The 22,033-nt window shown below is 36.6% G+C and overlaps 4 protein-coding genes across 4 annotated transcripts; 3 read left to right on the top strand and 1 right to left on the bottom strand.

Moving 5' to 3' along the window:
• Positions 1–1,335: 1,335 nt before the first annotated feature.
• On the top strand, positions 1,336–4,375 carry LOC137707969 (uncharacterized). The gene is made up of 5 exons (XM_068446923.1): positions 1,336–1,911; positions 2,727–2,763; positions 2,850–3,086; positions 3,188–3,235; positions 3,710–4,375. Exons 1-5 carry the CDS (start codon positions 1,610–1,612, stop codon positions 4,190–4,192), a joined length of 1,107 nt encoding a protein of 368 aa, XP_068303024.1. The 5' UTR covers positions 1,336–1,609; the 3' UTR covers positions 4,193–4,375.
• A 220-nt stretch (positions 4,376–4,595) lies between these two features.
• LOC137709388 (glycerol-3-phosphate dehydrogenase [NAD(+)]-like) lies at positions 4,596–7,490 on the bottom strand. The gene is made up of 10 exons (XM_068448479.1): positions 7,126–7,490; positions 6,732–6,808; positions 6,572–6,644; positions 6,239–6,456; positions 6,042–6,149; positions 5,706–5,807; positions 5,499–5,619; positions 5,365–5,419; positions 5,232–5,280; positions 4,596–5,076 (listed from the first exon to the last, which is right to left on the bottom strand). Exons 1-10 carry the CDS (start codon positions 7,430–7,432, stop codon positions 4,924–4,926), a joined length of 1,263 nt encoding a protein of 420 aa, XP_068304580.1. The 5' UTR covers positions 7,433–7,490; the 3' UTR covers positions 4,596–4,923.
• Positions 7,491–14,171: 6,681 nt separating this feature from the next.
• Positions 14,172–14,552, top strand: LOC137709303 (uncharacterized). Its single transcript, XM_068448388.1, has one exon. It carries the CDS (start codon positions 14,172–14,174, stop codon positions 14,550–14,552), a length of 381 nt encoding a protein of 126 aa, XP_068304489.1.
• Positions 14,553–17,778: 3,226 nt separating this feature from the next.
• On the top strand, positions 17,779–19,105 carry LOC137709544 (suppressor protein SRP40-like). Its single transcript, XM_068448627.1, has one exon. The coding sequence runs from the start codon at positions 17,982–17,984 to the stop codon at positions 18,858–18,860; it is 879 nt and encodes a 292-aa protein (XP_068304728.1). The 5' UTR covers positions 17,779–17,981; the 3' UTR covers positions 18,861–19,105.
• The last annotated feature ends 2,928 nt before the right edge of the window (positions 19,106–22,033 follow it).

A 22,033-nucleotide genomic window follows, 5' to 3' on the forward strand; every position in this document is an offset into this window, starting at 1 on the left:
TCCCTATTAGGTAGAAAGCTAACTAGAATCCTAAGCATTCTTTGTCAACCTGTGTGTGCTTTGATTTTAATTAGTTCTTATTTTTGGGCATGTTTTGGTTTTTAATACCAACTTTAATCATTCATTCATTCTTTTTTTGGGTTGGAATGGCTTCATGGTGAAAATTGAAACGACAAGCAACTTTATCCACATGGGTGCATGGGGTGGTGAGGTGGCTTTGTGCTCAGTGGTACCAAAATTCACCACAGTTTGCATCCTATACTTCTCCTTCTGTCAATTTCCCATGGCCCTACAAAATGATGCATTCCCATGTCCCATGGTCCCTCCCTATGACTCTGACCCGAAATACATTTATCTATAACGGAAATGTCACAATGATGTCATACCAACTTAATAATTCAGGGTTATATGTTTTAATTATTTTAATAGCGTGGAATGTCGCTTTCTGAACTTGTGATTTAATTACATGTGTTTTAACTTTCTTACGTCGTATTATATTGTATCATTAGCAAGATGCACTACTGTGCATCCCAAGTGTCTAGAGAAGTATTTTCGTGTGATTGGTTTGAAAACCTGTCAAACCATCCTACATTAGGGAGGAAAGAAGTCACATCATTTATTCAAAATCATACAACGGAATCCTTGTTGCGTAAAAACTCACATCGAGTGACTCATTTTCATTCTACGAAGAAACTTTGAATAGATTATTTATATGTTACTTTTAGAACTCCTGGTAGAAAGATATTTCGCTAACGAAAAAGCTTTCAATGCTGCCCTATTTCCCTTCCTTTTCCAAATATTTTTACGAATACGTTTTTTTGAAATAGAGGTGTGATTTTTTAGGAATGCCTAACTATACTAACTAAAAGTGAGACCTATATTACATGTTGCGAACCATATTATACAAATGATGTGATCGAGATGTTCACGTACAAGTCTCTCCACCCCCAAACCTAAGTAAATTGTTTATGCATGTGATCTAATATTTTAGTAGATAGAATATTAATTTTCATCTATGCATCTCGAATTCAAAACTTTTTCAACCTTAAATTATTGTAATAACTTCGAATTTGTCCAATACCTTATTAATACTGTTCGTCCAAAAAAACCCCATGTAAACTGTAAAACACGGTAAAACCTCTCTCCCTCCCTTTCCTTCTCTTCTCTTTTCTTTCCTTTTTTCTGGTCTCACGCTGACGCTATCTCTAATTCTTGATGCTCCAGCTCTCTCAACTGCGCACACGCAGAGACATACATACATACATACATACATACATACATTTTAGAGTAGCTCATACAGTATATTAGCCATAACGACAGGAACAAGTTCCCTTCTCTCTCTCTCTCTTTCTCTCTCTCTCCCCCTCCCTTTTTCTTTCGCCATAAAGAATAAAGTCTAATCTTCCGGAGAAAAGGAAAAAAGAAGGAATGTCGATCTGAACTCACTTCCCTCACTAACAATTCAGAAAAACCCAAATCAAAATTTACATTCTTTTTCCCATTGCACAGAGAGAGAGAGAGAGAGAGAGAGGAGAGAGAGTGTGTAAGTGGCCTGGCCTGTTTAGAGAGAGAGAGAGAGAGAGAGAGAGAGAGAGAGAGAGAGAGTGATATGGGTGGGGTGACGTCGTCCATGGCGGCCAAGTTCGCCTTTTTCCCACCGAACCCACCTTCGTACAAGCTCATCACAGATGAGCACACCGGGCTCTTGCTTCTCAGTCCCTTCCCTCACCGTGAAAACGTGGAGGTTCTGAAACTCCCGACTCGCCGCGGCACTGAGGTAGTGGCCATCTACATTCGCCACCCTTTGGCCACTTCCACTCTGCTCTACTCCCACGGCAACGCCGCCGATCTGGGCCAGATGTACGAGCTCTTCATCGAATTGAGCATCCACCTGCGCGTTAATCTCATGGGGTACTCTGTTTCTTTCTCCTCCTCTCTCTCTCTTCAAAGTTTCCCACTTTTTTGCTACTGTCACTTTTGGAATCTTGGGTTTTTCCAGATTTTGAGCTTTGTGTTCTTTGTTCTCAATTACTTGCTAGTGTTGGCATCTGGGTTTTTCTAAATTTAGAGCCTTTGTTAGTTTTTGTTGCTGGATTACTATCCCTGGCATCTGGGTTTTATTAGTCCACTGATCAGCTGCAACTTTTTTGGTATTTTTGAACGTTTTCTTGTATTAATTTATTGGATTTTACTAGAAAGTGGATATTTAGTAGATATTGGAGTAGTCCTATTGGATATCTTGTATAATCCTTCAAGTTTTGACTCAAGATATAGAAGAAATGCGATGTGGGACTTGTGCTGTGATATACCTTCTTTTAATTTGAGGAAAGCCAAATCAGTTATGATGTTGATGTTCGGTCCTTTGATCTACCTTTTCTGCCATCTATTGAGTGGATTATCCAGCCCCTTTGCCTGCTTAGACAGTCTAGTTTGAGATGATATAGTAACTGTGAGTGCCTTTCGCACCGCGATCAGTCATTCAATGTCCACCAGGATTGCAGTTGTGGTGTAGCTTTGTATACTCGTCATACCATATGATGCATTACCATTGTCATTGCGTAAGTTTCATCTGGTGCCATAGGGTCACAGGGTTAACTTAGTTGTTTGGTTCATGTCTGCGAGAAATTGTGTTATCCTTGTTGTTTAGAAATAATTTATCAGTTATCTGTTATCCTTCATTGTAATCAATAATATTCTCAATGTTACATATCTGTAATGTTTTGCAGGTACGACTATTCGGGGTATGGGCAATCAACTGGAAAGGTCTGTTGGATATTTGAACAGTTTTTGTATTAACTAGTTGTTTGAGCACAGTGCATCACGTAAGTCCCATATTTTCATTGTTCCAGGCAAGTGAGCAGAATACATATGCAGATATTGAAGCTGCATATAAGTGTCTTGAAGAAAGCTATGGTACTAAGCAGGAAGATATCATTCTCTATGGCCAATCTGTTGGAAGTGGCCCCACGTTGGATCTTGCTGCTCGGCTGCCTCAGTTAAGAGCTGTTGTCCTGCATAGTCCCATACTGTCTGGTTTAAGGGTCATGTATCCTGTAAAGCGTACATACTGGTTCGACATTTATAAGGTAAGACAACTCTCTTCAGTTTGCGTATCAAATCTTATGATTGCTGGCCGAGTTTATGACCTTGGTCTAATTGTATGCTTTATTGTGTTATTTGCGCACAGAATATCGACAAAATTCCACTGGTCCATTGTCCTGTTCTCATCATTCACGTAAGTATGCTACTCTAGATTTTTCTACCTTATAATTGCATATATGATTACAAGAACCAAACCAGACTCCTTTTGATGAACGATCTAGATTTTTCTACTTTATAATTGCATATATCATTACAAGAACCAAACCAGACTCCTTTTGATGAACGATCTGCATACGCATTTGACCAGTTCTTGTCTTGTGTGATCTCTTGTATGAGGCAAAATGTGCATATCAAATAAACTTGTCAGCGGTTTTATTAATGCATTAGAGAACAGAAACCATGCAGTTCTTAACATTTTATTTCTGAGGCTTCAATTCTCTTAGCTAAAGAATGGAATTTTAAGAAATAGAGTATTGCAGCTGATGAATAAGGGTTTTGTTTGATCATCGTCTGGCACGCCATGTCGAAAGATTATATATATGATGACTATATGAGATGCCAAATCGGCCTACTCTTCACATTTTTTAGCCATTGCATCATCTTGTAGGGGACTGCGGATGAAGTAGTCGATTGCTCTCATGGGAAGCAACTCTGGGAACTGTGTAAAGAGAAGTATGAACCACTATGGCTTAAAGGAGGGAACCACTGTGATTTAGAGCTCTATCCTGAGTATATCAGGCATCTCAAGAAGTTCATATCAACCGTTGAGAAGTCTCCTTCCCAGAGATACAGTTCTAGGAGAAGCACGGACCAGTTCGAGCAGCCTCGGAAGAGTACTGATGTTTACGAAGTTTCAAGGAAGAGCACAGATCGAAGGGAGAAACCGAGGAAGAGCACTGATAGGCCTGAAAAACTGAAAAATCAGTTCATCAGTGCCGATAAACTAGAAAAATTAAGAGTATCTTTCGACCATATGGAAAGGTCTCGGAGAAGCGTGGACTGCCATGAGAAGTCTAGGAAAAGTATCGACCACCAAATGGACAGAGCACGGAAGAGTGTGGATCGGTTGGATAGACTACGAACTGGGTAACTGTTGGAATAAAACCATACGCAAAATTCAAAGCCCGGGTTTGATGTTGTGGGAAGATTATTTGGGTCGTTTGTTTTTTTTTCCTTCTAATTTATGGTATTCTTGCTGTGTAATTTGGGTTTGTGGCAGTTGTATAACTTCTATTTCGAGAAATGAGAAAGGGTTTGGTGTTAAATAGCGAAACCGCGATAGTCTACTCTCTGAACCAGTTCAAGAAACAAAAACAATTGCAATCGAGATTTTGATCTCTCGTTCTCAAATTGTGACACCAGAAATGTTGAGAATGAGTTCCACATTTATGAGAGGAGGGATCTTGCATGGGCTTATAAGAGGTTGGGCTACTTATCATATTGCCAATTGGTTTTATGGTGGAATCTTAACTTTCTTCAAGAAATGGTTCGTTCTAACTCTTTATTCTATTACTTGTGTATTCTCTAAAGAAGTTTACAACTTGGTGTTGATTACACATTGTGCATCAAACATGGGTACAATTTGAAAGAACAAAAAAGATGCAACAGAAACCGAAGAGAAACCTTAGATTTCATTTGCTGTCAAGGAAAATAGCTTATGAGCAGGTTACGTACTTTGTCCCTGCAACCGTATATCGTTGCAAAGTGCTGACTTCTGTGTGAACCAACCAAAGTTTTGCTTCGTCTTCGCTATTATCTGAAAGACATCACTCAAGTAAACTACCGCCTATCAATAATAAGCGGGCCGTGGGGAAGAGCCGGCTAGATTTTAGGCGTGCGCTCACTGTGTTCAACTATGGCTGATGGAGGAAGAGTGCCAATGCAGATCTCATGAACTGTTGCAAAAAGTGGGAAGAAATCTAGCCACCCGCGGTGGCTTAAAACCTCGTAAACCTCTTTTGCGGTTGAGACACCCTTCAGAAAAGGAAAGAGAACGTTTATGAATAGATGATTTCGAGCTGCATCTTTACGGAACTCATTTTCCATTTTAATTGATCAGGCTGCATATTAACGCAATATAAAAATCCGAGTAATAGCAAAGTTCAGTTACTATAATTTTAAATGCGTACCTGTAATTTTTGACCCTGCAGCATTTCTGCTTCAAGCTCATCAAACGATCTGCAGACAACAAACGTAAGGGCAATAGTAAGAAACTACCCTTGTTTTTTACAAGGTTGTATGCACCAAATTGAGGAGTTTTACCTTTTCCCTCCACTCCTTGCAAAAGCTTCCGCAACTTTCCTGTTTCTTCCTCCCACTGCCAAACACACTGAGGTTAGAAAGAAAGAAAAAACAAAAAAAAAAAATGAAAATAAGAGATCGTCATGCTTCCATACGGCATGTTGTGATGAGATCAGCGACACCACAGCTTTCGAAGAAGGTAGTGTCCTTGACAGATGAAAATAACATCTTGGAAAATGCCTTCATCTCTCTTAGACCGATTCTCATAATTGCAGCCTGGTCATTCAAAATAAGCGGTCAAAATGAAATAGAAAAAGCAGATGATATGTGGGTTCAACTTTTACCGAAATTTTTGAGCTTACCTTTGTGTTATTTCCCATCTCCAACCCATCCACAAAACCTGCTGCTATGGCCACAACATTTTTCAGGGTTCCACATAGTTCTACCCCTTCCACATCTTGGATCTATAAATTTCAAACACGGAAAGGTGTCAATGGAGCATTCCTTCAATATATATTTGATGTCAATCGCTAAATCAAATTATTTGCAGGGATAAGTATTTAGTGTAGCTAACGTACTACCAAATTTTTACTAAATTGTGTGGGAAACTAAAGTAGTTCCCGTCCGTGCCAAACATTCATGATAGTAAAAGTACACTATTATGACATTCATTGTAACAATGTATTTGATGTACTCACAGGTGTGACTATGAAGTAGGAAGTACTAAAGAGCTGAACCCATTTCTGTGCAATCTCCTTGTTCTCTCTGTATCCAACCGTGGCTTCACTAAATTTCTCCACAGCAATCTACACAAACATTCTCTAGTTTCAGCCACACCAGATGTGATATGATCTGGGAAACAAAAGTTGTGGAGTGACGAGTCAAGCTAAATTACCTCATTAGCTATGTTTGCTCCCATCAGAACACAACAATTAATACCCAACTGCTGTGAGATGAGTGTCGAGATCATGCACGGGCCTTCCATCTTGACCTCCATTCCTTTGATGAGGGAAATTGCCTCCACATCCGCTTTTACCTTCCCAACAAGCCTCCTGCATATACCCTCCATAAATTGATGTGGAGTAACAAACACCAGCATGTTCGCACCGTTCACTGCAAAGCTCCCCCAATTATAAAAAATTTGCTCCAAGCACCAAACAAATTGCACAAATTCGAAACATAGTAACTTTAAAAGGTTGAGCAAAGATTTTGCTGAGAAATTAAGTACCTGCATTCTCAAGGTCTGGGTCTGCAACAACATTTTTCCCCAGCTTAATGCCGGGCAGGTATTTCACATTTTCCTATCGAAAAACAGGATACAAACGTTTACAACAGGATAAATTCATGCACATATAAGAAGAATGCATTAAAGATCGTTGCTTTTTTACATTGTTGCGGTTGATGGCATCTGTGAGCTTCTCACCACTTGGTAATGTTTCCTCAAACACCCACATTCTCACTTCATCTGAATTCCAGTGCAGAAAAAAGCTCAAATTGCAAATGGATTTTCATTAAAAACTCAAATTACAATTGGGTTTTCAGAATTTTCATTCATTAAACACCCAACACAACAAAATCCCAGAATCAAACAAGAAAATTCAATTAATTTGCATTATTTAGGAACAAAACATACAATTTTCTCAGCAACCAAGCATAAAATTAGAGAATAATATGATGGACATAAACAAAAATTCTGACCGTTGGCTGGCACACATAAAGATTCTGTCTTTGCATGCAGAAAGAAAATGGAAAGGCAGAAAACAAACAGGAAACAAATAATACCGTGGAAGGAAGAGAGCCTGAGGGTGTTGGAGGCAATGAGTTTGGCGGCAACACTACCCCAGTTGCCACTGCCGACGACGGTGACTCTGGTTTTGTGAGGAGCTTCAGGGCCAGTAGTGTAATCTTCCTCCTGTTGGAGTTCTGGAGCCATGGATGAAGAGGAGAGAGAGAGGAAAGGAGAGAGAAAGAGAGGAGGGCAAAAGGGCAACGCGTGGATGATAGAGGAATAGGTATACGAGAAGCGAGAGAGAAGGAGAGGAGACAGAGAATATAAGAGGGAAGACACCCGTCGGGGCGGAGATGCCATACACGTTTCGTCACAAACGATGCCTAAATTGTATTGAACTCCAACTTCCAAGGCAAATATGGCGATATCCTCTATGATCTAATAAATTAAAATCACTACCATATACTGTATCTTTTATGTTTTTCATCTCTCTCCTGTCCAATCAAAACATCTTATAAAATTGTAAAAATATATATTGGTTGTGCTGGGATGAATCCAAGATGTTGGTGCATGGTTCTTGATGTTTTAGTCATGTGATTTTTACCGATAAATTCTGTAATTTTCTCAATTTAATTTAAGAGAGTTGATTTTCACACATTTTATAGAGTTTTAGCATAAAAATTCTCTGAGTTTAACTCACCGTATCAAGATGGTTTTAAATTCAAAATCCAACAATATAGTTCTTCAAAATGGTGTCGCAAATCATGTAGTCATTATGTCATAATTTTTTGTCAAAAAAATATGTTATGTGCTGATGTAAATTAAAAATATTTAAACAATAAAAAATTTTATTTTCGTTTGATTAAAAACTAAAAATTAAAAAAAAAAACTTTGTTAATTGTAATTTTTTCACTCTTAGCATCAAAGTTGAATGTCTCCAGTTTAGATCCAAAAAATCCAAAGATGGAAATTTAATGTAACTTTCTGAGCTGAATCTAGTGAGATTTGAAAGATGTTTTAGCTTACAAAACATGTCATCTATATTTTTCTCATTTTTTTTCCCACTCTTCCATGATTTAGCATTTGGATATTGTGAGATGTTGAGTTGTTTGAGACATTTAGCCATGAAACTCGAAAACAATAATCTTAAACTATCACATTGATGCACAACCAAGGTTGTTAAGTTGGGCTTCAAAACCTGCATAGTAAGGAACAAAATTCATGTTTATTTTAGGAGTTTACAGTTTACATTGTTGTTAGCCGAATATGTTCTAAATGTGTAGATATACAGTAAAGGTCATGCATCAAAAGAGGGTGCATTTTAAGTATTTTCCTGACCACTGACCTAATTCATATATGTTATGAGGGTGCATTTTAGGTAATGAATTCTTGATATTGACTAGGACATTGAGATCTTAATATATATATATATATATATATATATATATATATATATATAACATGTGGGAATAGGGTACTATTAGTTACTATAGTGGACCCATTTGATTTTGGTATACAAGATGAGAATCGTCAAACCAAGGTCTTATATATGATTATGCATAGGAGGATGGGATGATGGTTATCTCATAAATAATCCGGTTCAATTGGAAGTAGAAAGTTTTTTTACGGAGTACTATCCACACATCATTTTTTACTTCTCACAAACTCTTTTCATTTTCGGTCGTCTGATCAAACAAATTGAAGAAGATCAAAGAACATAAATCAATAAGGGATGTGTGAGAAGTAAAATGAAGTGTGTGGTTATCACACCTCCTTTTTTTATTTGTCACGTTTGTGTGCGTTAAATTTTGAATTGCATGTATAAAGGAATGAGCCAACAAAGTGTTATTTTCAATTTATGATAGGAGGGAAGCTATATAAGAATGTAGTAGGGTAATGCTATTCACACATCTCTTTTTACCTTTCACATATTTTTCTTAAATTTTGTCCGTTGATCTTATTCAATTCATTCAATCCGTCTGCCGAAAATTGAGAGAGTGATTTGCATGTCAACTAAGTGTTATTTTCAGTTTATGATAGGAGGGAAGCTATACAAGAGTGTAGTAGGATAATGCTATTCACCCATCTCTTTTTACCTTCCAAACACTCATTTTAAATTTTGTTAATTGATCTTCTTCAATTCATTCGACCTATTGGCCAATAATTGAGAGAGTAATTTGCATGTATGAACAATAAAGGAACGAGCCAACTAAGTGTTATTTTCAGTTTATGATAGGAGGGAAGCTATACAAAATGTAGTAAGGTAATGCTATTCACATGCCCTTTTTACCTTCTATACACACTTCTTAAATTTTATCAATTAATTTTTTTCAATTCATTCGATCTGCTAGCCAAAATGTGAAGGATTGTTGATCATGAGGCGTGACACTAAACCCTATCTACTTTCTGCTTGGTAGGGCGTGACACTAAACCCAACTTGCTACGCCCAAACAAAGGATTTGGGCTAATTAACTTGGTGGTTTGAATCAATACATGTATGTTACATGAATTATGCCGTGCGGTATTGACTTTTAACGTTTACAGTAAATTGTACACCTTATGCCAAAATTTTAATATACGTGTATAGAAACACCGATTCATATTATAAAATTCAACTTTTTATTGCATATGAAACAAAAATGTTACTTTAATCATAATTTTTATACTGTATTTGTATCATTTATCTAATAGAAATGAAACCTTCATTTATTGATAGACTCTATCTTTATTAAAAATGTAATACAAATACAGTATAAAAAATGTAATATGTGTAGTATCGATCACACCGTACAAAAAAAAAATCCATGCAAAGGATAATTTCATCTTCTTCTTTATTTCCCCATGATATCTTCTTTCGACGTGGCTTTTTTTCGTAGCGATGGACCACAACCTGTACCCCAAAGAAAAACACAGACACCATAACTCATGATTCTTACCGGTTAGTAATATCTCTATTAATTAATGAAATCATCTTTATCAATTAAAAGATGTGAAAAGACTACTTAGTTTTCTATCATACAAAAAAAATGATGGGCAATAATGTAATTTCACAGTTCCAAATTTTAATGTTTTTTATTGAAGCATCACCTACAGGTGATGTTAAAATACCTCTAATATTATATATAAAAAAAAAACCTCCCACTCCGCCCACTTTCTCTCTCTCTCCCCCTCTCTCCTCATTTTCTAAAAAAAACTTCTCACTCCCACATTCTCTATCACTCTCTTCCTATCTCCTTCTATTTCAAAAACAAAAATAAAAAATTTTCTCACACACTTTGTGTGTGTTCATATGCTAGTATATAATAACATTTTATGGTCGCACTATCACATTGTTATGTGTAAATTAATAATTTAATAATAATTAATATACAAACAAGTACTTCACATGTCATAAAATAAGTTGAAAAACACAAAAAAGCATATCATTTCCTCCATTTGTATTCTAACATAAAGCACTGCTTGAATACCCGTTATTTAGAAAAATCTCTTCATGATAACAATTTTTTTCTTCTAACGTCTCAGTTGAGCATCAATTTCTGAACTTAATATACACACTACAACTACTAGTAACGAACTAGATGCTATTATATGAAAAGAAGTGAAGCCGCGACGTTCAAACAAAAATCCTTACATGGAAAATTAATTCTAGCTCGGTCCATTGCTGATCGAAGTAACTAAAACCATGATAAAACCAAAGGATTAATATCCTAATTAATTCCCGAAAAGCATGATAGATCATGGTGATTGACGATGATGAGTACGGAGTTATATATTAGCTAGGGTTCAAGTCTACTGTGCACAGGTCGCCGCCCGCCGGGGATCGAATAGTCCTCGTAGTGAGACCACAAAGAAGATGGAGATTGAGACGGAGATGAAGACGGAATCGGAAACGGAGGCTCATAATTTACTTAGCTCTTGTTCCCACTACACGCTGTACTTGATGTTGCTGATAATCGTGTAATCTCATCCCACCTACGTACGTACAAACTTGATTACGAGACACTAATTCATGCATGTTTGGGTTAAGAAAAAAAAAATTAATTCGTATATACCTGCAGAGAAATGAAGTCTGGCTGCTGCTGCGAATGTTTGAAGCTGACAAAGAAAGAAGTAGATCATAATCATCTTAAGCACTACAACGTGTTAAAATAGCTACAATACCAGCTTTTAAGATAGAGAGAGATAAAGGAGATGAGAGAAAGTTGTATTTGTAGAAATGTTTTTCTTACTTTTTTAAGCAAACTATACGATTTACATTGTTCACTTATATAGAGGTTTTCAATGCTAAACTTGCAGAGCAAGTACTTCTCTTTAACTACCTCCTTATATCAACTAACTCTCTCTACCCAAAGCACCAGATTCTAACTAACCAACTATATGCATAACAACCTATTTAATCTTTTGACAAGTGGCTTTGTTTTGACCATTGATACCTTCCTCACTTGGATCACACTCTTGAACTTCATCCTTCTTACACAACGAATATCTTATTTTGTCATTCCTTGTAGCTACCAACTATTAGAACCCTATAATTTCCCCCTGCTGGCTAGCTCCCAAGTTTGGAAGTTCCCAGCTAGCTCATGATCTAGATAGAACAACATATATATATATATATATATATAAATAGCTGCATATTACATATAGGGGCGGTTCCGTGGCACTAATTTTTTTTTTACATAACTTTTGACACAGGTTTTTCTAGAGTTCACTCCGTAATGTCTTTTAATGATCTAAATCATCTATATTTTAGAACATTATTTATAGATTATCGTTGCAAAAAATGAGACAAATCCAAGACCATTAAGGCTTCATTTGATAGCTTGGACTGTACTGACTCTTTCAGTCGGATAGGATAAATAGTTGTCGGATAATACTGACTAAATTAGTCAGGCGTTTGGTATTGTATCGGATTAATTTATCTATCGGATAACACATCGGACTATAATATTTTTTTTTTAATTCACACAATAATTATTAAAATGAAAAAAAAAACAAAGAAAAACAAAAAGGAAAAATGGTAATTAAACATCATTACAGACAAAATTTTAAAAAATAAATAAATAAAAAGAGAAGGTGAAAAACCCAGGTCTCTTCCCAGTCGCTTCATCCTTTCTTCACCATCTTCTCCACGCTTCAAATCCCACCCTCTCATACGATCCCACTTCCTCATATCTTCAAACTCCCAGAACGTACATCGATTCACCAACCAAAACAACTACTAATTAATTGAAAATCCAAATTGATGAAGAAAAGAAATCAATTCGCGGCAAAGGTCCGAGTTAACCGGAGCCGTCGGAGCTGGATCCAACGTTGTCGGGGGCGGAAGATGATTGAGCTGCTGAGTCTATTGTTGATGACATCAATCGGGCTTCCTGATCTCAACTACCTCTTCATCCACATCGTCGTGCTTTGACGTTGACAACTGAAACGTGACAGAGCAGGAAGCAGCGGACGAGATGGGAAATTGCTCAGCGACCAATTGTAGAGGAGTGACAGTTGGGGTTGAGGTTAAGAACTCGTTGAGGAACTGCTCATAAAGATGGAGAGGATTTTCCAAAGAGCAGATGTGTGAAACCAAAGAAGAGAATTGAGCGTGTTTTTGGTTAGCACCCCCGACTAATAATATCGAGTTTTTGGGTTGTATTAATTGTCCAGTGTCAATCGTATTAAATTTGATGGATCATATAATTAAGCGGGTGCTTATTTAGTACGATAGTACACCAAATAACTGCTACCATATTATTAATTAATCATATCCAGCGCTTAATACAACATGCCAAACGAGGCCTAAGACATTCAGAAGAAAATAGACGAACACGGTTCTACAAAGAAACCTTGAACGGTCGTATCGTTTTAGATTTGGTATTTTTGGTAGACATGATCTTTGAGAAAAAATCTAAAAGATAAACTGTATAGATCGTTAAAACACATCAAGAAGTTGGCCCTGCAAAAATTTGTGTAAAAATATGATGTCATATATCCATATATATATATATATATATATATATATCAAATGATAAAAATTAACAAAGGGTGTGTGTGAAGTGAAAGAGTAATGCTAGGGAGACTCAATTTGTAGACTAAATTTTGTAAATTAAATGACATGGAAGTTTGTGATTTTTTTTTTTTGGGTGAACGGAATTGGTGATTGAATTATTACTTAATCGTTGATAAACATGCTTATTTTTTATTGGTGACACCTCATTGAGTTTGCTAATTTAGTCTCTCTAACATTACTTGAAGTAAAAATAAGTTTGTGGATAACACACCTATATATATATATATACACACACACACACACATATATGTATATATACATATAGGCGCGGAAATCTGAAAAGTTTGTTAGATTGATTTTTTAACACAAGTATCTCACCACTTGTATAATAACACGTAGTGTACCATTCTGTGTTCCGAGCATACTAAAAAATCACTCCTATATATGCACAAAACCATGCATGTAACTTCGGTTCTTTCATCAATTAAAGGAATAAACACCAAGATCATGTATTTCTTCTCAGTTGTTAAAATTATGAGATTTAATTTATGTCATAGGTCTAAATTTTATTTCGCATTTTCTCGCAGAATTAGCATACTTTGAAACTTGTAATTAATGTCCATGTTGTTGGTTCTAACTTCTTGGTTGGCACATAATCTATCTAAACAACCAAACCCTAATCCAAATGCCAAAGGTTAGAAAAAAGAAGAACAAAGATCCTTGTTTTTCCTTCCATTAATAGTTATTTCTATTAATGTAACAACAATTTTAGAACCATGCATGATCCACTAAACCCGGCCAGCCAAGAGAACCCATAATATCTCTTCTATCTCCTTCCCTCTAAAACCAAATTAAACTATCAATATCCTCTCTCTCTCTCTCTCTCTCTCTCTTCGATTAACTTACTCCACAGATAATCCCTACTCTCTCTCCCACTAATCTCATATATATTAATCTTAATCACCACCCACTTCCACCTCCATAATTTGGTACGTTGGTTACGCAGTGGTATATATCTATCTCTCGAGAAGTGTTGCAAATTAAAGAACAAAAAAAAAAAAAAGGTGACACAAAAGTATTACCAGACAAGAAGAAGCAAAGATGGGACGTCAAGTCATTGTTCTTGCCCTAGTATTTGTAGCCATTACTGGTGTTTTAGCACAAGAACTAATCGCATCACCACCCGCCCCCTCCCCGGCCTCCTCCCCTGACGCCACCACGTCACCATCACCTTCCAGCTCGTCAGCTCCTTCTCCCAGTGGTGGTGACGCCAGCACTCCGGCCTCAGCCCCAAGCCCCGCTAACGATGTATCATCCGCTCCTTCTCCCCACAGCGGCGATGCAGCTGCTCCTGGAAGCATGGCCACCGATGAGACGCTTGAGATCGCGGCTGCCCCAGAAGGCGAGGCCGCAGCTGAGAGACCCTCGGACGCTGAGGAGGATTATCCCACTGATGATCTCTCAAGGCTCATAAAAAACTGAGGAGCCTCTAATTATCAAATTAATTGAATTGATTGAGCTTTTATCTTTCGTTATAGAGTCTCTCCATACGTAGACTTAATTATGAATAAGGACGAGAAAGATCAACCTGTATTTTGCATATTTTTTTTCCGTCCTCTCTTGACATGGATTTTTTTATTTTTTATTTTTGTATCCTTTGTACTAGCTATTTTATTTGAACAGTATATACTAATTTCAAGTTAATCTTTATATTTAGAATACTAGAACTATTGTGTAACTTTAATTTTCACTTGGAAAGACGAATTGCATGGTAAGCTATTTGTTAGCAATAAGAATTAAAGAAGCATACAGCAAATTTATGTGAACATAATTGTTTTGGAATCTGCATTGTACGCCTACGCCTGAGTCCTGACCCAATTTTCCTATCAAGTTTATATGAATTGTTGGAAGTTAATTGGAATATATGTATGATTGTATCAATGTTTATGTTATCAGAAATTGTTTTAGGACGATACTTGCACACTGCGTGTATGCATGAAGCAACTAATCAATTTATTAATTTCTACGTCGTTAAGTTATTTTCAACGATTAAGATATTGTCATGCCATCTACCATGTTTATTATCATTCTTTTATAGTAAGGTTTTTATCACAAATGGTCCTTGAAACTGACTTAACTCATCATTTGATCCCTTAATTTCAAAATCAATCAATATCGCACTTGAAATTGAGTACCCACACATCAATTTGGTCATTCTCTGTCAGTTCTTCTTTTAATGTGCTGACTTGACACACATATGAGGTCTACAACTCTAATAAAATGGTGCCATGTGAATTATACAGAATAATTCCTTCTTTTAAATGATTTAAAGTTGTAAGTTTATAAAATATAAATATAAATATAAAAGAAAATAAAAATAAAATATAAGGGAAACTTTCAGAGTGCTCGTACGTGACCGCTATGACTTTGCTCCTGGCGTTGCTACGTTCTGGTGAAGGATCGACGCCACTATCCTGGACAGTTTCGAGGTGATTAGCTGACGGCTTGCGATCACCTGTAGTCATCAAGCTTGAACTTCTCTAACGCTGTCGAAAGAAAAAAGCGACAAATAAGTTACCACTTTGTTACATGTGCATAAACAGATAAAAGTGGATTGTTGCTGCTGAAGGTTGCGGCCGGAGACGAAGACCTTCAAGGGAATTCAGCCTCTAAAAAGCATCAACTCAAAGAAATCAGAAGATGGCCGGCCGGCTTCTAGATTATTTGACAATAAAGGGTAAGTTGATGTTCAATTCCATTGCAGTGCAGCCTTGCAGAGCTCGAATGATTTCTTTGGTTCTGGGGTAAGGTTGGCGTGAGGAGGTGAAACCTCCGTTCAACATTTTGATTTTAGCTTTCTCTCTGTTTTAAATTAATTATTTTTCCACATGGTGCTATTTAAGTGGACTTTGGGCTCCAATTGTGTGCCATGTTAGCGTACTAACACAATAACTAATGGAGTTTTTACGGAAAGACTATCATAATACTGCAAGCAAATGGAAAACAACAAAGAATATGAGAAAGATTTTCTCCAGTTTGAAGAAAATTAAGGTTGCACCATAAAACCAATTGGCAATATGAGGAGTAGCCCAACCTCTTATAAGCCTATGTAAATCAAATGAATTTGTTTTGGTTCAAATCAAACTTCGTCATATATGAAGGAGTGGAATTCTCTTCTCTTCAAAGATTCAAACTTCGTGTCACATTTTACAAATCCAATCTTATGTTATTTGCCTCACTGGAACTTGCTTTGAGATCCCTCACGACATTGTATCACATCTTACATTCTCTTAGTGATGAAAGTAAGCATTAGAAATTTACCATCATTGTCATAGAAGCTAATGCCCTACATTTTTTTATTCCCTTGTTCGCCCCATTGAACCTTTACATAAGCCTATTTTTTTCTCTCCAACCTACATTCTTTGTACCTAGCCTTAATTACAAATTTATCCTACCCTGCTAAGAAGCTAATAGAGACATTTTTTAAAGGAGAGAGATCTAGGTTGTTCAAATTTTGAAGAAAGCCAAATTACAAACAAAAAGCCAAAGAATAAAAGAGGAAACGAGATCATTGAGAGTGACTCGCAAAGTGAGCTGTCAGAATCATAAGAAATGAAGTGTGTAGTTTGTACATGAAGAGCAAGAATCATATATAAAAAAATAAAAAAAATAAAAAAAATTCAATGTGCAGTTGTATGTCTGTTCTTGTTTAGTCATCATTGTTCTTTTGTCATACATTGTGTGTGTTCTTGTCACGTACATTCTCATACTCTTTATTTTATGGTAGCTACTCACAAAGATGGTACATGTTTTAAATTTTTGTTACACATGCCAATGCGTGATTGGTTTGAAATATTGTCACAACAATTTCCTTATTGTAAGTTAATTGGTTTATCTCTCCCCAACGCCTATATCGACTATATGACCAACTTATAGTCCTTAGTTTATTAGCAGTTGTATTGTTGAAACGAAATTTAACTTACATGAATGCAATGATATATAAATTGTTGATATTTAGAACCCTTATACTTAGTTGTCTTCGACCCAATAACTAGATAAATTGTTATTTCATGATTCCTTAGCCTTATACTTGAAAACTTTATGACACTTCTGACATCTCACATAACCTCTTGATTAATTATTATCAATATCTATTTACTGATATGGATAGTAATTGAAAGCACAAAAGGAGAAACGAAGAACATATCATAAAGGCCAAAACCAAATCTTACCACAAAGGGAATTAAGTTCCTTGTCATCTTTATTTCTAAATTTCTAATAATATATAGTTTGTTCTTACAAAATCATGAGTAGAAATACACACAAGTCTGAATGTTTCGTGGAAATTCAAGATCCTTGTCATTATCGAACCACAAAAACGTTATTGTTAAAACAATTTTCATAGCACAATTTTACTACTTCTCTATTAGAAATGAGATTCACATGTATTGATGGGTCCTAACTCTATTAGAGATGTGGTACAAATGTGACATTAACCATGATTCGTTAAGCCCGCTCAGCCAAGAAACCACATTACTTCTAAAACACAAGCTAATTAATTAATTAATAGAAGCCATTAGATCATAACAGAATAAACTAACTCTGGTGTCTTATCCTCCACAGATTTCCTACGCTGTCTCTCTTCCACGCTAAGTCCTATAAATCTCATTCCCTTCCAACCATGTTATGATCCACATACGTCCTTTGGTTGCGCAGTGTTTCTCTATATTTTACAACTATAAATATATATTTAGTGACAAACAACTGCAATAACCATTCATTAATCATCTCAACACAAGAGAAAAACCTACCTTACGCGGCAAGTAAACGAATTAACGCAACAGGTTATAAGCCACATCAAAGCCTAAGTTTGCTACAAAAACATAAGGAAGAAGAAGAGCGAGAAGAAAAATGGCACGTCGCGAATTGATTCTCATTGCTCTGATCTTGGTTGCCATTGTCGGAGTTGCGATGGCAGCAGATTCGAGTAGTAGTCCTTCGCCATCGGAATCGCCCAAGAAAGACGACAAAAAAGACTCTGACAGTTCATCTTCATCATCAGATAAGGACAAATCGTCATCAGACAAGGACAATTCATCATCAGATAAGGACAATTCATCTGATGCCCCGTCATCATCATCGGACAAGGACAAGTCATCATCGGACAAGGATAAATCATCATCGGACAAGGACAAGGATAAGTCGTCATCCGCCCCAAGCCCATCAGCACCATCCCCCAAGTCATCCGACGATGGTAAGTCATCAGACAAGGACAAGTCATCATCTGCTCCGGCTCCAAGCAAGGGCAGTGACAAAGACAGCTCATCTAAGTCACCTAAATCCTCCGCAAGCTCGCCCGACTCCAGCAAGGACAGCGGCAAAGACAAAGGTAAAGACAGTTCATCTCCGTCGCCTAAGTCTTCTTCCTCTTCCTCCAGCTCTCCCAAGTCCTCACCGTCTTCGAGCGCCAAGGATTACAGTAGCAGCAGTCCGGCTTCTTCCCCCAAGTCATCAAAAAACAAGGACAAGGACAAGGACGACAGTAGCTCTGCTCCATCTTCCGATTCCTCCTCCAGTGCCTCCGCCCCTTCCCCCGATGACTCAGCCTCAGCATCCCCCCCTGCCCCTACTCGTGACAGTACTACGGAGGCTCCCTCTGACATTGTGACTGCGGACACACCCTCTCCCGCTGATGCTCCCTCTAAAACCGCCGCCCTCCCCACCTTCTTCTCCACTGCCTCCACCGCTGGTGCTCTCGTGCTCGCAGCCGCCTCCTTCTTTGCCCTTTAATCAAGCAAGCTTTAATTAGCTAGTAGTCACCCCATGAGTACTTGCATGCGCATTCATATTATGCCCTAATTAATTCAATGTTGGATCCTACGTAGTCGTATAACTGTTCGTAACGTCGAATGATCCATATTCGTCCTGTTTCATTCGTTCACTTTCCCTTTTTTCAGATAATTAATGAAAGGGCATTTGCATTAAGTATTAGGGCCTCCATCTATTAATCTTGTTTGCATGGGTTAATTATTGCACGATGAAAAAAGATTTCGAAACCTAGCTGATTTAATAATTTACATTTGGAGAATTCATGCATGCATGCATGCATGGTATAAAGTAACAAAAATATATGCTTTTTATGTGGATATGTGTATTAAAAAATTAATAACTTAAAAAATAAAATTTCTCACTATTTACATAAAAACACGTGATATATTATCCGTTTTTTCGTCACAATGAAAATTTTCTCCATATCATGATCACCAGCTGCACCGTTTGTAGCTCAAGTAATAATTAAAAATATTTATTCATCCACTTAAGGTTATAGGTTATAGGATGCTGTTAGTTCTTATGGCTGCCCAACATAAGAAATCCATTAATGGTCAAGAAGTAACTAATAGAAAGGAAATTAATAGAAATTTAACCTAATCCAGGTGCTACTTGGCCAGTGGATTCTTATGTACTTAAATTCGAACTTAAATACAGAAATGATAACACATTCGCTCTAACTTGTTTCCCTCTAAGAAATATGATTGTTTTGGTTTACATATTTGGGTTGGACCCGTAAGAAATAAGAAGTCTAGTTTCGCCAAAAGAAGAATCCACTTGGTGCCTTATCTACATTAAGTTACAAGCCCAAACAAAAATAGCAAAATAAAAAGCAAAAACAAAAGTAAAATACCACAATGGGAATCCCATTCCCACCGACACTCGGATGATGTGACATACCCGAACCCAAAATAGTAATTTCAATAAAATGAATCATATGAGCGTTTTGGGTCGTGATGGTGATGCCATATTTGAGAAATTATTTTGTAGGCCGGATATACTAAATGTAATAATACAAGTGGTTGAATTTTTTTTACTTTCGAACCAATTGTGTTGTTTTATTTGATATATTGGATCTTATTACCGGCATAGGCACACTAAAAACTCTATCATAAGATTAAAAAATTTCTTATTGCAATATTACACTTAGTGTACTAGATGTTCTCGGCATAAAAAAAATCCTTCGTAATATTTCTTGTTGTGAAAATTGGGAGCAATCTATTCACGTGTGTTTGTGCAAAGACTTTTTTCAGTGAGAGACCCCACCCACAAAAACAATGCATAAGCTTTTTCAGAGACCAGAGGCCAGAGGGGCCTGCCAAAAGCCCAGATTCTAGCACTTTCTTGTCGAGATGGATCGTGTGCCCTCCCATTTTCATAATCTTTTCATGCTTTTCTGTTTGTGTGGTCATGATTAAGCCACGTTAACATTTTATATTCTTATTACTTTTTATTTTATTATTTCTATAAAAAAAGTAATATAAAATGTTAACGTGGCTTAATCGTAACTACACATCATAAAAGGGCATGAGAAAAGTATGAAAATGGGAGGGCAGACAATTCACCTCCCTTTCTTGTGTTAACTTATGGCTTGTGGGTCGTTTCTCTTGGCATTCCCTCCACTGTGCCAAACAAGTAAGAGGAAAACATGTGGAAATTCCTACCTCTGCTTGCAACTTTTTTCTATTTTGACTAAAGATTTGAAAATGGTTGGAGCCATTGCGTCTATGACCGGACTTCTAAGGTACTAGTATTCCAATATGCCTTACTTTGATCCAGGAAAATTCATTGTCCCACAAAAATATGCGAAATAAGGTCATTTAATTATGCAAAATTGGCCATATTATTGATTGTATCTCTAATACAAGCGAGTCCTATTATTATATGCGTGACTCATCTGTATTAGGCAATCAACAATTTGATCAGTTTTGTATGTCCAAACATAATATTAATCATATCATATCAACACTCCTTCATATTTTAATTTGATTGAACAATTTAATCAATAAGCTATTATTGGCACTAAAAAATCATTATGCACTCCACATTTATAAAAACACAACGAAAATTTTATCTAGGAAAAGTGCATGATGATAGTTTTAAAGCGCCAATAGCAACAACCTGTAATCATACTTAATTCAGTTTCATGTTATCTAGTCTAAACCAAAGTCGAATACTAGTTCAAATTAATCAATGATTGAGACTGAATACAACAACATTGTATGCGGAACTCATCTTTATTAGAAATTATCATTATTGCAATTTGTCCCCTAAATAACACTATTATATCAACACTTTTTAATTAGTTATCGACACTTTCCCAATGATCAGTTGAATGATACTTGAATTGTGGCTCCATGTTGATTAGACTTGTGGGCTCTTTAAACTACAAGGATGATGGATCTGATCGAGGACTTAAATGAAAATGTCCTTTGGAGTTGGAGATGGCACAAGGCACAACTATCCCATGAGTACTAGACTATAGCATTGATCAAAGGCACATGAAAGAGCCCAGCAAGACCACTTCACAGTGCCCCATTATTCAATCCAATATGGCCTCTCATGGATGACATTTGGTCCCCAACAACAAATCTTGCATTGGAAATAAATTTTAATGCGAGCGCAAAATTAAACGTCATTTAATTTTACTAACTTATGTGTTATATAGGTGTATGGCATGAGAAAATTTCAGCAAATCAGCTTGACCATATCATTCGTAAAGCATAAGTTAAACTCAATTAATCAGCTTGACCAAATCAATCGTAAAGCTTAGGTAAAACTCAATTGCAAGATATACGCTTGTGAGAGGTTGTCTACGAATAGAGAGATTCTCAAAAAAAGTTGGTTTGTTAATGACTGATGTGATGAAGTTGACCTACTTTTGTACGAAGGTGTTACTATATTACACATTTAAAAACTTTTAACATTACGTGGCAGTGCAATTATTTTGTACAAAAATGTTAACATAAATATATTACACATTTAAAAACTTTTAACATTACATGACAGTGCAACGATGAAACTAAACAATTACTAGTTAAACACATTAGGGGAAAATTTTACACAACTCGATCCATCGTTGAATTATCAAAGCTCAGTCATCATCACATCATCTACAGCAAAACGTAATCTGG

This window comes from Pyrus communis, chromosome 11 (assembly GCF_963583255.1).
Source record: "Pyrus communis chromosome 11, drPyrComm1.1, whole genome shotgun sequence".
In the NCBI taxonomy this organism is placed as follows: domain Eukaryota; kingdom Viridiplantae; phylum Streptophyta; class Magnoliopsida; order Rosales; family Rosaceae; genus Pyrus; species Pyrus communis.

Coding starts and splice junctions, on each gene's coding strand:
- LOC137707969 (XM_068446923.1), top strand. CDS start 1,610: ATGGGTGGGGTGACGTCGTCCATGGCGGCCAAGTTCGCCTTTTTCCCA. Junction 1,912..2,726: donor CTGCGCGTTAATCTCATGGG/GTACTCTGTTTC, acceptor AATGTTTTGCAG/GTACGACTATTCGGGGTATG. Junction 3,087..3,187: donor ACTGGTTCGACATTTATAAG/GTAAGACAACTC, acceptor ATTTGCGCACAG/AATATCGACAAAATTCCACT.
- LOC137709388 (XM_068448479.1), bottom strand. CDS start 7,432: ATGGCATCTCCGCCCCGACGGGTGTCTTCCCTCTTATATTCTCTGTCT. Junction 6,645..6,731: donor ATGCCATCAACCGCAACAAT/GTAAAAAAGCAA, acceptor GTTTTTCGATAG/GAAAATGTGAAATACCTGCC. Junction 6,150..6,238: donor GAGCAAACATAGCTAATGAG/GTAATTTAGCTT, acceptor ATGTTTGTGTAG/ATTGCTGTGGAGAAATTTAG.
- LOC137709303 (XM_068448388.1), top strand. CDS start 14,172: ATGGGACGTCAAGTCATTGTTCTTGCCCTAGTATTTGTAGCCATTACT.
- LOC137709544 (XM_068448627.1), top strand. CDS start 17,982: ATGGCACGTCGCGAATTGATTCTCATTGCTCTGATCTTGGTTGCCATT.